The sequence below is a fragment of the Primulina tabacum genome, chromosome 16 (genome assembly GCF_025594145.1).
Source record: "Primulina tabacum isolate GXHZ01 chromosome 16, ASM2559414v2, whole genome shotgun sequence".
In the NCBI taxonomy this organism is placed as follows: Eukaryota; Viridiplantae; Streptophyta; class Magnoliopsida; order Lamiales; family Gesneriaceae; genus Primulina; species Primulina tabacum.
In genome coordinates, this window is record NC_134565.1 from 3,034,212 (window position 1) to 3,048,826 (window position 14,615).

Genomic DNA, 14,615 nt, shown 5'->3' on the forward strand with positions numbered 1-14,615 from the left:
GACGTCTCTACGAAATTTTTTTTTTAAAATAATTTAAAATTAATAATTATTTTACAATTTTTTTCTCCCAAAATAAAACCAAATAGAAGCCCAACGAGTGGTATCCCGGGGCCAACATAAGAGAGCCCATAATCCTTAATTCGGGCTGATCTCGGGGCCCAAGTGAGCTTCAAATATATTTTATATATGATCTAGCGCCTCTTATGTTTTCTGTGCGTAAATGCATGATAAAGAAGACGAAACTCAAGAATGGCGCGAACTAGAGGCCCGAGTCGCCCGACAAGGTTTCCGGTGAACGTCGTGTTACCGTGCAGATCATTACGCTTTCGGAAAATGTTGCAGCGGCATCTGCATCAGCCGCTAGTTGATCCTTTGCGTTTCGGTGACCGGGTTTCGGGTGAGTATAAAGAATATAATGGTGATCAAGAAACCGAAGCAGAGGTAGATCATGAAGAAGAAGAAGAAGATCAAGAAGAAGAAGAAGAAGGAGAAGGAGAAGAAGAAGATGGAAGATTTGGAATTGGTAAGGCTATCAATGGGGACTCAGGACCCGAAAATCAAGATCCTTCTGGCTTGTATCTTTCGCCTGAAAACGATAACGGCTATGACAATTCGAGCGATGATCATGATCGAAATGAGCAACGCCGGACTCATCCGGGGAAGAGTCGGGGCTTCAGTGACCCGGAGCTGGACACGGGGACGATGAAGGAAGAAAACGATGACGAGACCAGTATGGATCGTCTCAGGGTATGGTTGGATCGAATGGGATTGGGCAAGTATACGCCCTTGTTCGAGTTTCACGACGTCGATGACGAGGTTTTACAGTTTTTGACTCTTGAAGACCTCCAGGATATGGGAGTTTCACCAGTTGGATCCCGCTGGAAGATCTACCGCTACATCCAGAAGTTCTGTATATAGTTTTCTTGAATTTCTTTTGCAGGATTCTTGATCACGAGGCTTCTTTTGAATGGAATTCAGTCAGCATTTTCTGAAGACATATCAGACTAAAGATTTCGTTAAGAACTGAAATCAAAATTTCTAGGGCAATTTTAGTGGATTCAAATTTGGAACATTAGCGACTGTTTTGGTTCGTTCAAGTCAGAAATACAATTTAGTTAGATTCTTTATACAAGTTTAAGCATTGACATTTTTTTAGGCTATTGGGATTTCAACTTTTCAAGTAAACGAGTAAAAAAATATTCCTTGCCAGTTGCCACTGTATACTTTGGTTGATTGCTGCTCCCAGAACATGGTCAGTAGAAGAGATGGTCATGCATGATGAACAAGAACCCGTCTGGATAGCCAACGGACGACGCCTAGAAGCCGCCTAGGGACGAAGCTCAATCGACTTTATACTCAGAGCGAACGAGTTTCGATTTGGTTGAAAATTTCCTAATCTCTTGAAAGCATTAGGCAAGTCATCCTTGGCTACCAAACTGGCTCTTAATCTTCATACAAGACCTCTCTTCCTATATACATATATGTTTCCTTACTACATTTTGCGACTCAATGATGGGAAATGTTGTTGCAAATGCAAGCTTTATATAGAGGGAATTTAACAAGATTTAGAAGATAATATATCTTGGCATTTCGAAGGGGCACTTCCATATCTTTGAGAATTTTTGTGTGATCTTCATCCTCTTTTTAAAAGGGAATTAGGTCCTCTACTGTGAGGGACCAAAACCACCATACCAGTGGACATCGACTTTGATGACTATGGTGTACTTATATTGATTAAATCATACATCAATATAAACATCATTTAAATTATATTATAGTAAATATGTGAACGTGAATAGTTTACTTTCCAAAAAGAAGAAGTTAAAACTATGAATAATGATCAAGAAATGAAATTGTTAAATTTGTATACCCATTGATATTCGATTTGAAAATTGACCCATCGGAGCCAATTATGCCATTTTGACATTCCTTCTACCATGCATGCATGAGGTTTTGACAAATCTAAAGAGGAATATATTCAAATTTCCTTTTCTAGCTTGATAAGCATATCACGAAGAAATTTATAGATTCAACATAAATATTTCCAAAAGATAAGTTAGAATACCCGTTTGACTAAAAACGTGTGCTATCTAATCTAAACTAAATGAATAAAATTAAATTTCACCAAGATCATCCATCCAATTCCACGAGCTATTAAACTACAAGCAAAAACTCTCCTGACACGGTGAGTCAATTTTGTGAGACATATCTCCAACTGAATCAATTCATAAAAAAATATTATTTTTTATTTGTTATTTTTAACTTTAATTATTGATCTGAATGACCAGTCTCAAGTATATTTTCGTGAGATCATCTCAAAAAAAATAAACTTTATATTCATCTGTGTAACGACACGAAAAAGGGCCCTTGAAAATAAATGTCAACGCAAAATCAAATTTCTGGCATTATTCCAAACTTCTTTATGAAAAAGGGTAAAGAAATTGACGGAACACGTCTCATTTTGCATCTTTTCCTTGTCTTTGGAATTTGGCCTTCATAATATTCGTGTCCATATGATACCGCTGTGCTCAAAATCCTGTGGGATTTCAATAAAGATAATCGAGAAAATAATTATAATTAACAATAAATTTTAATCTTTATTTTTGCAAAACTTAACCGAAATGTTGTAGGAATATGAATTTCTAAAGTAGAAGAATTATTGGTTTGATGACTTAGAATACTTTTTATTTTTATATAATTGATTAAAGAAAAAATTTACTTATAGTTATTATAATAAATTATATATATATATGTGTGTGTGTGTGTGTGTGTAAATAGAAATTTATGTCAAATTTGGGTTCCATTTTTCCCCCTCAGTATACTAGGAAATTATCAATTTCACTTGGAATCCAAAATACATTCTTTCCTTGTTTTTTTCTGAATAAACGTTCTTTCTTGTTCATTCAGTTAAATGAACAGATGACAAGCAGCTTATTTGACAAGAATTTACAGGGAAATGGTGTGTTTTATAGCACCTGTTAGTTTCAAGGGGAAAAAAAATTGTACATGCCTTTATGTACATATGAACTGAATTCTCAGGCCAAGATCACCATGTACTTATGTCGAAATACTTCGGATTCAAGGGACAATCATACTCGACCTGCAACTGCATCATCGAACCAACGAGTTTAAGAAAATGATAATCGAGCAATAAGCAAGAATTAATCGGATGCAGCAGCAATCAAAAAATAATCCAATCATATCAAGCCATCTTAAACATGTTTAATATCCTGAGAATTTACAAAAAAATATGTCTATGATATGCAATCGAGTACAAATACACGTACCTTGCCCTCGTCTGAATCTGAGTGCCGCTGAGGTAATACCACTCTCATATCGTTATACAAGTAGAATCGGCGTTCCCCTTCGGTGTCCAAGCCTCTGCTTACAGGAAAAGAAGATGGACCGGCTCTGCATTTCTGACCTCTTTTCAAGCACTTCTTTCGGTGGGGGCATATGAAACGCAAATGTAGTGCGTACCGCAGAACACCAGAACCTGCATTCTCGTATTAATCTTTGACGGGCTACAATGTTACTATCTGATTTTGTTATGTACAACCAGACCCATGTGTAGCAGCAAACACGGTCCTACTTGTCAAAAGAAATACCTGATTTTGGATTTGAGGGGAGTGAACCATCATTCATTACGCTAGAGTCTTTATCTCCGCTTCGATCCACACCTACAGTGGCCTTTTGACGTAGGAATGTCTATTAAATGAAATGGGTGATCACGCTGAGATTTTGATTTTCAATTGAACGAAGTACATGTCGGGAAACATATTTTGACTACACTATGAACCAAGTATAAAATTTTATTTAGCTGCCAGATATTAAGCAAGAAAACTACAAAAGCTACTACCAGAAAATTAAACTAATATTTTGTATTATGAGAATTTGACTAAAGATCAGATGATAATCAAAGCGTTATCAGAAAATGACAAGCTGCAGCAGAGTTCAAGACACCATTCCGGAATGAATATGCCATGTACGCTCATCATAGTATATACCTGCAATGGTTGTGATTAAGGCAGCTATATGTGGAGTGATTCCAGAAACAATTAGATACACGAACCTTCGTGCCAGCTGGCATGTCACTCAGATTGTAGTTACAAAAGAATGTATGTATTGGCGTTCTTTCTGGATTGCTTAGGACCTGCACAAGAAATCCGGTTATCAGTAGCTGAAAGGCATACTAATTACAGCTCACGAGTAGTTTTGCAGTCGTAAAATAGGTTGGTGGGCTTGAAAGATCAGTTTAACATTGTTAAGCGCCACATCAAAATCATGTCGGCAGGACAAATTCTTAATGATGATAAATTTCCTCTCCTCGAAAGAAATATTATTAAAATTGGCATGTAGGCATATCTCCATCAGTCTCCAGTTTATTTCATGCATTCTACATTATATACTCCCCATTTAGCACAAGGAGATTGCATAGGGAAAATAATTAAATGGAAGTTCTCTTCTCGTTCAAGATTTAGACAAAATCTTGTTCCCTATTTTAAACAACATTATATTAATCGAACTTAAATGAAACTAAGTGATGAAGCTTCATGTGAAGCGTTCTTTATGTGTCCACTGTCCAGAAGGTTCACTTATGTTGTGCACAAGAAAAACCATTTTAATTTCAGGGTGTGAAGAGCAAAAGAGCGAGACAGTACCAACTGTACGCGCCCTTTCATAGGTATGCTCAGACGTGATTTTTCATCAGACGAGCCATTAGCACTGAGGCTTCTCTTCAATCTTGGACCTTCATTTTTGCGTGCAGATAAACGGTCAGAGAGCTCTATAGAGGAGTAGTACAACAAGTATTTATCACCATCTACACTAGTTACGGAAAATGGAAGTTTCTGTGGATGAGGAGAAAATTTCCCTCCAGTAATATTCAGAACCGCGAGGAAGCCATCAATTTTCTGCCCAGACAAAAAAGGAGGGAAAAATTAAGCGGAACTAGATATATGATGCTCAAAGGCTTTTTGGCCTCTTGGATAATTATATGTTGCATGAATCTTTACAATTGAAAGTTAATGGGAGGGGCTTGTGGAGTGATTACATATGTTGCACACCAATTGAGAAGTGATGCTAGAGCAGCTGTGCATTTTGAAAGATCACAGTTGATATCCATTAAAGTTTTCGGTACAACAATATATCCTTTCTTACAGTTACACTTAAATTTTGAGGACTAATTGAAGAAAAATTGCACGTACCTGGCTGACCACCCCAGAAGCTAATCGACCTGATAACAATGACTCCTCGAATGAACCAACCAAGGATCTTCTAACAGACATTCCACTTAAAGTTCTACCCAACTTGGCACTTTGAGTTGTTTCAGGGGTCAAAATCTCAAAGTTCATTGGAAAATTTTCATCTTTGTTGAACACTTTGCTCGCCATTATAGAATTACTATCTTTATGAGAAGATAAAATGCTAGAGAAAGTTCCTTCCAGAGACTGCTCCACATCCTTAAAACTAATATACCTCTCATCAAACTCTATCTTGGAATCCCAGGATAATCTTGAATTTCTGATCTTACTACAAAATCTTGGTCCAAGAGGAGACAGAGATAATGGCGGAGACACAATAAAATCCCGAGACAAGTCCATTACCTCATTAGTAAATGGTGTTTCAGTTGTTGCTTTGTAACAGTTAACATCATGGTATGAGGACGGAAGATTCTCAAACGGTTCAAAGTTTCCAAGCATAGTACCATCTAAGACAACCTTGGAGCTTGTTTTACAATCTTCTTCTCGTAAATCATTATTACCACTTAGAGATATAGGTGGGGACAAAATTGATGGACCAGCATAGTCCATGTCGCCAATGTGAGCCTTTTTGTTCTCTTTCAAGGTGAAGTTATGATTGCCACCCGTAACATGAAAACTACACTGATTACATGTGTTCCCAATTTCTAAATGTTCACCACTAAATTCATCAGAAAAAAGCATGCCGTTCAAAGGCGATAATAGCCGTTTCCTAATAACAGAACCTGAATTTTCAGTTGCACTACATGGATCTATACCTGGCCGTTCATCTTCGCGTGGATTGGAGTTGCGAATTGATGCACTGGGTTCAAAACCTATTACCCTAGAAACTGGACTTTGAATATCGTTTTCACCATCATGAGATATGAAACGGTTCTTCCCTCTTGAATCAATCTTCAACTTGTACATTTTCGGCTTTCCGTCCTTGTGAAAACCACAAGTGTCAGGATTTTTTACAAGTTCCCTTGAAGTACATAGGATGTCCCCAGACATTCGATTACTTGAGCTACTTATTTCTATTTTACTTGTGTCAAAGCTAGTTACACTGATAAGTTGAGAAGGCACTCGCATGATGGTGTTTGGCGATGTCGATCCTTCTTCGCCGTTCTTGCCTAAGGAAATTTGAGGCAATCCCATGATTAAACTGGTAAACTAACCACTTCCTTTTCACTAACAATGTCTCTGCTTTGACGATTAACTAGTCGCGCAAGAGAACATCCTCTAGCCTTTTTATGTTGCTGATTACTAAGAATGGTGTAGGCAAAGCTAATAGAATATCAGTACCATATTTCAATTGTCAAGAACTATACAGAATGTACCTACAAGAACTAGATCAGGCAAACGGCAAAAAATCTCTATCTGCCTATGCCCTTCCACAAATCAATCCATTTGAACAACCAAGCAACTCAAACACGAAATCAAATATGAAGATATCACAATATGTTCTGGCTTCATTTATTCCGTGACAAGATCTATCCTGAAAAAATTCCATAAATGGTCAGTATATCACATTATCATATCCTGATTGCAGTATAACTGCGGAGAACAACATGATATTGTTCAATATTCAATGCTATAATAGCATAACAGAATTGCTTCAACTTGAATTTTTTTCACTGGAAGAAGAGCAAAATGAATCCGTGAATCCAGTATGAATCAGATACACAAGGAACACATAAGCAGAACTTATAGGTCCACTGCAGGATTTTAAATTCCATTAATACAATGTTAATTTCATTAGATCCGTAACTAAACTGATACTCCCACGGAAATTGCTCAGAAAAGGCAACAATCATCTCCATTTTCAGTGCAATAAAATCGACATCATAAACATTAAGAAATCAAATTAGAAAGAAAGTGTTTCTCCTCACAGTCATTTCCACGAATGAATCAAACACGAAATACGTGCAAATCAAAAGACTCCAGAAATTCTTTAGGCTCAAATGGGAAGAACTCAAAAAAAAAAAAAAAAACAGCTATTCATCATCAATTGCATCGATCAGAAATCTGAACAAGTGTTTACCCGATTGTACAATGCAAAAGAACAACAACCATCAATGGGAACAAAAAATATACCGCGAAACGCCACAAGAACTGGAGAATCAATCCACACAAAAAAAAACAGTCAAAGATTCAATCTTTAAGCATAAAAGTCCGAAAAAAATATTCCCAGGACGCACCACTGACTGCATTTTGTGATTATTATCTGGAGATTATCAATTTACTTAATTTTTCTGTATTGGTTTTTATCAGGAATGCTGATTACATGTAAATGAAAAGGAAAAAAGAAAAGAAAAAGAAAAATGAAGTCAATATTATCATACTAAATTCTCCTAGCGGCTCCTCGCATTTCCATCTGTTTCTCACCGTTTCTTTCCATTGTCTAAATTTGTTATTGGGTTTTAGTAATTCTTTCCTTATATATACACACATAATATATGTGTTTTTCTCTTTATTTGAAAACAAAAACTCACGTGAATCAATTTTTTAAAGTCGATCTCCGATTTAATCTGAATTATAAAAAATATTATTTTTTATGTCAAAATTATTATTTTTTGTTACGCCTATATCATGAATATAAATATATTATGTCACGCGAAGTTTATTTATATTTGAATTATGTGAGCTGTTTAGCTTTTTGTTTATGTTTCTTAAAATATTTTAATTTTTTCAACATTATATAATGATTTTATTTATAATTAAATTAAAAGTTTTCTTATATGAATTTATATAATGTAATATTATCGAAGCTCGTGAAACTAGTATCACCAGTTACCAAGAATCTAAATATGAGACATTTGGTGGCTTGCTCTGCTCTGTTTTATCGTTTTAAATTGTAGTGTGATTTTTCATTAATTTCAAGAGGGTTTAGCCATTTGTAATTAATTAAAAATTAAATAATCAAATTAAAAACAAAATTTACTATAAAAAAAAAAACAACTTGGTCGATTTTGTTTGGTATGGATTTACTTAATAAAAGTAAAAAAAATAATAAATATAATCATGTCATAGTTAGGTAATGATTTAGCACGAATATTTTAGCCTATCATTTAGGCTAATCTTATAACACATAAAAATTATAATATAAACAGAAAATAAAAAAGAAAGTAAATTTATAAAATTGTATTCAGAACTTGAAGCTTTTTTATTTAGATTCTTAAGAAGGATTGTTTAGGGTGAGAGAATAGAGGGGAACAAACTCGACTGTGTACTTCTAAGAACATAGAATAACCTATATATAGAGGGAAGAGCCGGACATGAAACCCTCCGATTCCGACTAAAAATATAAATATTACAATGCTTTATAAAATAAAATAGTAACATGGTTACAAAATCAAAAGTAAACAGTGATATTCCACCAACTTTGTCGTTATTAAAGATGGATATTTTAATCATCTTTGATATTGTTTTTTATTGGATTTTGTAAATTTTTAAATATATCACTAATATGAGAGAAATTGGGAATCTTCCTCTGGATTTTGATCATTCTGCATTTGCATTAAATGAATGAATTGATTTTCGATTGATTCAGAAGCCATAGATTTATCCGATTGGAGTCTGAACTTCCAATATTATTATAAAGATATTTATTCATCTCATCAATATAGACTTCGATCATCTTCTCTTTAGAATAGATGTCAGAATATTTATAAGTGATAATCTTGAACGCATCAAATCTTGTTCTTTTTTTTGTTGTTTATTAAATCTTTCTGATATAAAGAAATTTTTTCTTCTATATGTTGAAGGATTTCGAAGCCATAGAGCTTTCCTGTATTAGGGTCATCTCTTAATAATTTGTCTCAAAATTTTGAGAACTAGGCCTCCATAAGCAGGTAATGCCTTCATCAGTATAACAAATTCTGATTATCATGTTTATATCCATGAGATTCTGAATTCCATAAAGAACAGACATAACGTCTTTCCATTGATCCACTGATCTGAAAATGATTTTTTAATACTTGAGGAAACCTTTAACCAACTATTCATTGGTTTTATGAAAACATCTGACAAAATTTTTGCTGATAGACCAAATATTTTCCACCATTTTAAAAACTAATTAGCAACTGGGTAATGAAAAATATTTTCATAGATTTTTAAAAACCATGTATGTTTTCGTTTTTTTTTTTCATAAAATAGAGTTTTATTAAAAATCTCAATATAATCCCAAAAATTAAATTTAAAATTCTTGGAATAAAACTCTTTTTCTACTAATGGAGATATACCACATTCTTCGATATATATAATCTTTTTTATAATAAATTTTGAGAAGTTATAACTCCTTTCTGTTGAGTATTACTGTAAAAGTTAGTTATTTCAATACTTTTAATTGATAAGAGAAGATTTTCATAAAATCTTCTTTGTTTATAATAACCATATACATATGATATATTGGTTAAATATCTTTCTATGATAGTCTATGGAGTTTATTCCCATTGGATATATTTTTCTTCTATAAAAAGAATTAAATCTCGATATTTTGTTTCTATATATATGGCTGAATCACCTTCATCATTTTTAATGATATTAGCATATGATGCTTGAGACTGAGAATCTGTAATATTTCTCTGTTTTTATTTCAAGAATTCTTGAAATTCATCGTATAACGAATCATTTTGCTCAGTATTATCGGCTGATGAATTAGAAATATTTTAGGCTATAAGCCTCTGTTTTTCATGCTGAACAATAATATTAGGGGATTTTCTTCTACCACATCTTCCTTTATAAGAGGAATCTTCTCTTCTTCGAGAACTCATATCTGTAAATAAGATTATTAAGATAAATATTCTCGGGTTAAAAAATCTGATAAGTGATTATACTCACCTTTCTTGTAAATAATGTCAAAATCAAAAGGAGCTTGTCATCTTGCAAAAATTTGCTTAGAAACATCATATTTAAAATATTTTATAAACATAAATTTTACAGATTTGCAATCAGTTTTTATATTAAATTTTTTATTATATATATCATCTTGAATTTTAAAATACATATGACAATAGCTAAAAATTTTTTTGCTACTGCAGAGTAATTTTTCTGGGCATTATTCCATTTACCATAAGAATAAGATATTCTTGCTTTGTTTTGGGATCTATTTGTTTTAAAATTCCTCTAAAACCTATATCAGAAGCGTCAGTTTTTATAATTTTATCCCATTGGGGATTTGCAAGCATAAGACAATGGAGATTTTTAACTTTCTCTTTAATACTTTTAACAGCTTCGGTATGTCTATTAGACCAAAGTAAAAAAAAATTCTTTAATCTATCATATAATATAGCAGAATACTCAGTAAGATTTTTAATATAAGGAGAAATATAATTTAAACTTTTTAAAAAATTTTGTAAATGAGTTTTATCAGTTATAATATCAAAAATTTTGAACCAAGTACAAAACATGTACGCTTACTGTAAGGCCCTGTAATTAATTATCCGGTAATTTGACATAATTAGAATAATTATTGAGTTGTAAATTAAAATAATTATTTATGCCAAATAAATTCTAGAAGTGTGTTAAAAAAATGTATTTTAGAATATCGGAGTTAAAACGATATAAAAAAATACATATAGAGTTTAAATAACATACGAGAACAAAATAAATTCAGACCGGGATAAATGGGCTTGAGTTACTATTTGAGTAACCAAATATACAATATATAAATATACATATACATACACACAAATTTCAAAATAAAAGAAGAAAAAAACGAGAGAAAGAGAGAAAGGAAGAAAGAAGGAAACCAATTTTCGCAACCCTTGGAGCAGCCGCAGAAAAGTCGCGATATCTCCTCCGTCCGGCGTCCAAATCTCAATCGGTCTGAAGGGGTGTCTTCCTAACATCCTAGGCTTCGATTCAAGTCAGAAATCGCGAAGTTTGAGCAAGGATTCGGGTAGATCGAAGCTGCTCTTCCGGTGCTCTGTTTCTGCGCGAATTCTTCCGATTTTGGGGTGAGAGTTTTGGTGTTGCTGCGATTTTTACAACTTGAATTTGTGAAATGACTTAAAAAGAACTTTTAGCTCTTTTTGTTAGCTTTCTATAGCCGCTAGAATCATCGAATTTGGATAAGAAACGGAATTGATATGATTTTTCTACCAAAATATGTCAAATCGAATTCTGAAATGGTGCTGTGCAGGACACCTACTGTAATTCGAGTTTTTGTCAATTATGCGCTCGGATTCTGGACTTATGATTCAAAAGAAAGTTGTATAGCTATGTGTTATATTCGTAATGATATAAGATTCGTTAAATTCCATTAAGAATTGAGCAAGTTATGCTCATTTTGCCGACACTTCTCAGTACGAGATTCTACCCGAAAATATGTTGAGTGGCAGTGTCTTCTTGATAATTCTGGGATTTATCTATTAGGATTCTGGAAATAGTTTCTTCTAGAAAAAGTTAGATATTCGAGTTATCTTTCATTTCCAATTGACGGATATTGATTTGAGTTAATATTGAGCGAGATACGGATTTTATGCTCTTTTGTGCCAAATTGGACATTGGTATGGAATGTAGTTCATGATCGGTTTATTGTTGCTTTGTTTAGGCCAAGGGTCTTGAAGTGAAGTTGTTATTGGATTGTCAAGTTGGTATATGTATATTACAGCTCGGTAACATACGACGGTAAAACATAAATTATGTTTAATTGTCATTCTGTGTTACGTTGATCGGGTGTATGACTTGTTGGCTGTTGGAAATTGTTAAATGTCTTCGTTGTGATCTATGTTTATTATTGTGACATATTATTGGCATTTAGCATCGGACATACTGTTATGACATTCATGTTGAGCCCTATCGTTCTTGTTAGCCCATTGTTGATATCCGTTGTTATCTGGCACTGTTGTTTATCTCGGGATCATTGTGTGGCTGATAGGCCTATACACATGAGACCGTAGATGTGATTGAACAATCCCGTGGTTAGTGCAGCCTTTTGAGGTGAGCGCTGGGATTGTGTCATCTAGTTCGTTTTGTTGTGCCATCCTGTTATATCGTATCAGCTGTATGGAGGCCGAGTCAGGGGTGTTATTCAGCACAGCTTGGCATACCTCGCATACTTGGCAGGGCGGTTTAGCTGCATGACGATGTAGCTCCCCTCTGTTGTTGCTCTAGCATTATTCCAGTTGTTATCGTACCGTTTGTTGGCTCCTGTTATCCCGGTTATTCGTTGAGCCTTTCATGCATTGCATATTACATTTTATTATATGATTATGCATGATTTATGTTTATTGTTGTTATTGTTGAACTGTTTCATACCAGAATCCTAACCTCAGTTGTTTACTGGGGGGGCTGCTGTGGTTGCTATTGACACCATGGTAGATCTCCCGAGTCGTTTTGCAGCATCAGGCCGAGGTTCCGCCAGTGGAGCTCGGGATTGAGGTTGGATTGCTTGGTTCTGTTCAGTGGAGTCTCCCAGTTGGTCTATATGTATGTCTTGAGTTTGTTCAGTCTTGTATTGTATTTTATTTGCCGGGGAGATGCCCCGTGTATCTGTATTGATATTTGATTGTTCTAGGTTATGTTCTGAGGCGAGTCTGTGATTTTAATGATCTGGCGAGTATTTGGTAAGTTTTAAATTCTGTTTAGTCCTGGCCAGTGCGGCTATAGGTTGTTGACTTTGGTTTTGTTTTAATGACTTTAGTTGGAGTATATTTTGATATAAAATGCTGTTTGAGTTTTCGGGATGTCCTACTTACGGGGAGGTCATGTCCGAAATTTTTCTAGGCCCTGAGGTCCGTTTTAAATTATTTTAAATCATTTCCGCTGCAAATCTAAATCAAACCATTATTGTTTGATCATTAATTGTCATTAGACTAACTGGGCTCACACTTACTCTGTGTTCTAATTAAACTCAAATATTAGGTCAGATTATACTTGAATATATATAATATTTATTAGATTGATGATAACAATAAAGAAAAAAATAAATATAAAAATTATCAAATTAAATATTATATAAAAAATAACGAAATATTATAAATAATTTCTCATAACATCGTTATCTTATAAAAATAACAATAATAATATATTAATAATTTTCTTCATTTTATCCAATAATATCCTTCAACAAAATCATATTAAAATTAATATTATATATATAATTATAATTATATATAATATAATATTAATTTAATCAGATATTCAGGTCGAATATATCATATATGTAATATTCTTTAAGACCTACTTCTCATCTTAATATCCAAAAATACTCATACCCGATCATTCATCTATTTAAACGAGTAAAAGATCTATTTCATATCCTCCTCTAGATCAAGTATCAAATTTTGCATCGTGTTCGGGAAGAAATTATTATCCATAATTTAGATTTAAATACGAATATTTAATTGACAGAGTAAATGCCATGCCAAGAATTCAATTCGTCGATATTAATGATACCATATAATAACAAAAATAATAATAATAAAGGTAATTGTGTTATATTGGAGAATATTTACATATTCTATTTGTTAATTATTATATCTGGTGATTAATTAAGAATTAAAAGTTCAAATACATTTTTTTTAAAAACTAGTAATTTAATTAATTAGAGCAATTTAACTGTATTCATCTTTTTTATTTTATATTAATTAAATATCTTTCTAATTTTGTTTAAAAATTTACATTAAATATTATTGAAAATAAATAGTATTATTATTTTAAAAATAACTTAATTTCAATATTGATTAAAATATTATTAAAAATGAAAAAATCAGTTGGACTCTTTGATATCATTTGGTTTTTTAAATAAAATATTTTTTTTGGAAAGATTTATTTTTCAGAACAAAATAAAAATAATAAATAATATATATATATATATATATATATATATATAGTCAAAAGAGACGTTTGGCTTTTTTGTTTCATGTGAATTAATGAGATTAATTATGATGAATTTTTATGCTGACATGACATCCAAGATTAATAATGTATATCTCCACATTGGTGCATTAATATTACTGGTATTAATAATTATCTATTAATGCACCAATGTGGGTGCTCTCACAAGCGTAAAGCCCTCGTGGAGCATCAAATTATCAAATATAAATTATACAACTTGTTTAATATACATATTACATACATGTATTTATAATATGAGATAATTCGACCTTGCACCTAACATCTGATGTAACGTATCATATATATATATATATATATATATGTATATATGTATATGACTATATATATAGACATATATATAAAGTTTGGGATGATATTTTGAGTTTAAATATATATATAAAGTTTGGGATGATATTTTGAGTTTAAAATTAAATTATAATAATTATATATCAATATATATATATATATATATATATATATATATAAGTAATGAAGTTATGACTTTCATAGTTTTGTTTCTTTTCGTTAAAA

At 32.7% G+C, this 14,615-nt stretch overlaps 1 protein-coding gene and 1 long non-coding RNA gene across 6 annotated transcripts; one reads left to right on the top strand and one right to left on the bottom strand.

The window, feature by feature from the left end:
* Positions 1 to 2,846: 2,846 nt before the first annotated feature.
* On the bottom strand, positions 2,847 to 7,708 carry LOC142529610 (uncharacterized). 5 transcript variants are annotated; one of them, XM_075635185.1, is made up of 8 exons: positions 7,285 to 7,560; positions 5,208 to 6,738; positions 4,662 to 4,913; positions 4,073 to 4,153; positions 3,609 to 3,708; positions 3,288 to 3,496; positions 3,007 to 3,106; positions 2,847 to 2,930 (listed from the first exon to the last, which is right to left on the bottom strand). In XM_075635185.1, exons 2-7 carry the CDS (start codon positions 6,396 to 6,398, stop codon positions 3,047 to 3,049), a joined length of 1,893 nt encoding a protein of 630 aa, XP_075491300.1. In that variant the 5' UTR covers positions 6,399 to 6,738; positions 7,285 to 7,560; the 3' UTR covers positions 2,847 to 2,930; positions 3,007 to 3,046. The 5 variants fall into 5 exon arrangements, with proteins under 5 accessions (XP_075491300.1, XP_075491299.1, XP_075491301.1 ...); XM_075635184.1 differs by lacking the exon at positions 7,285 to 7,560 and adding an exon at positions 7,586 to 7,708 and having other exon boundaries at positions 2,847 to 3,106; XM_075635186.1 differs by having other exon boundaries at positions 2,847 to 3,106; positions 7,338 to 7,560.
* Positions 7,709 to 10,934: 3,226 nt separating this feature from the next.
* LOC142529134 (uncharacterized) lies at positions 10,935 to 12,779 on the top strand. Its single transcript, XR_012815839.1, has 3 exons — positions 10,935 to 11,200; positions 11,797 to 11,845; positions 12,567 to 12,779. It is a non-coding gene; the product is annotated as an uncharacterized LOC142529134 (long non-coding RNA).
* Positions 12,780 to 14,615: the final 1,836 nt, after the last annotated feature.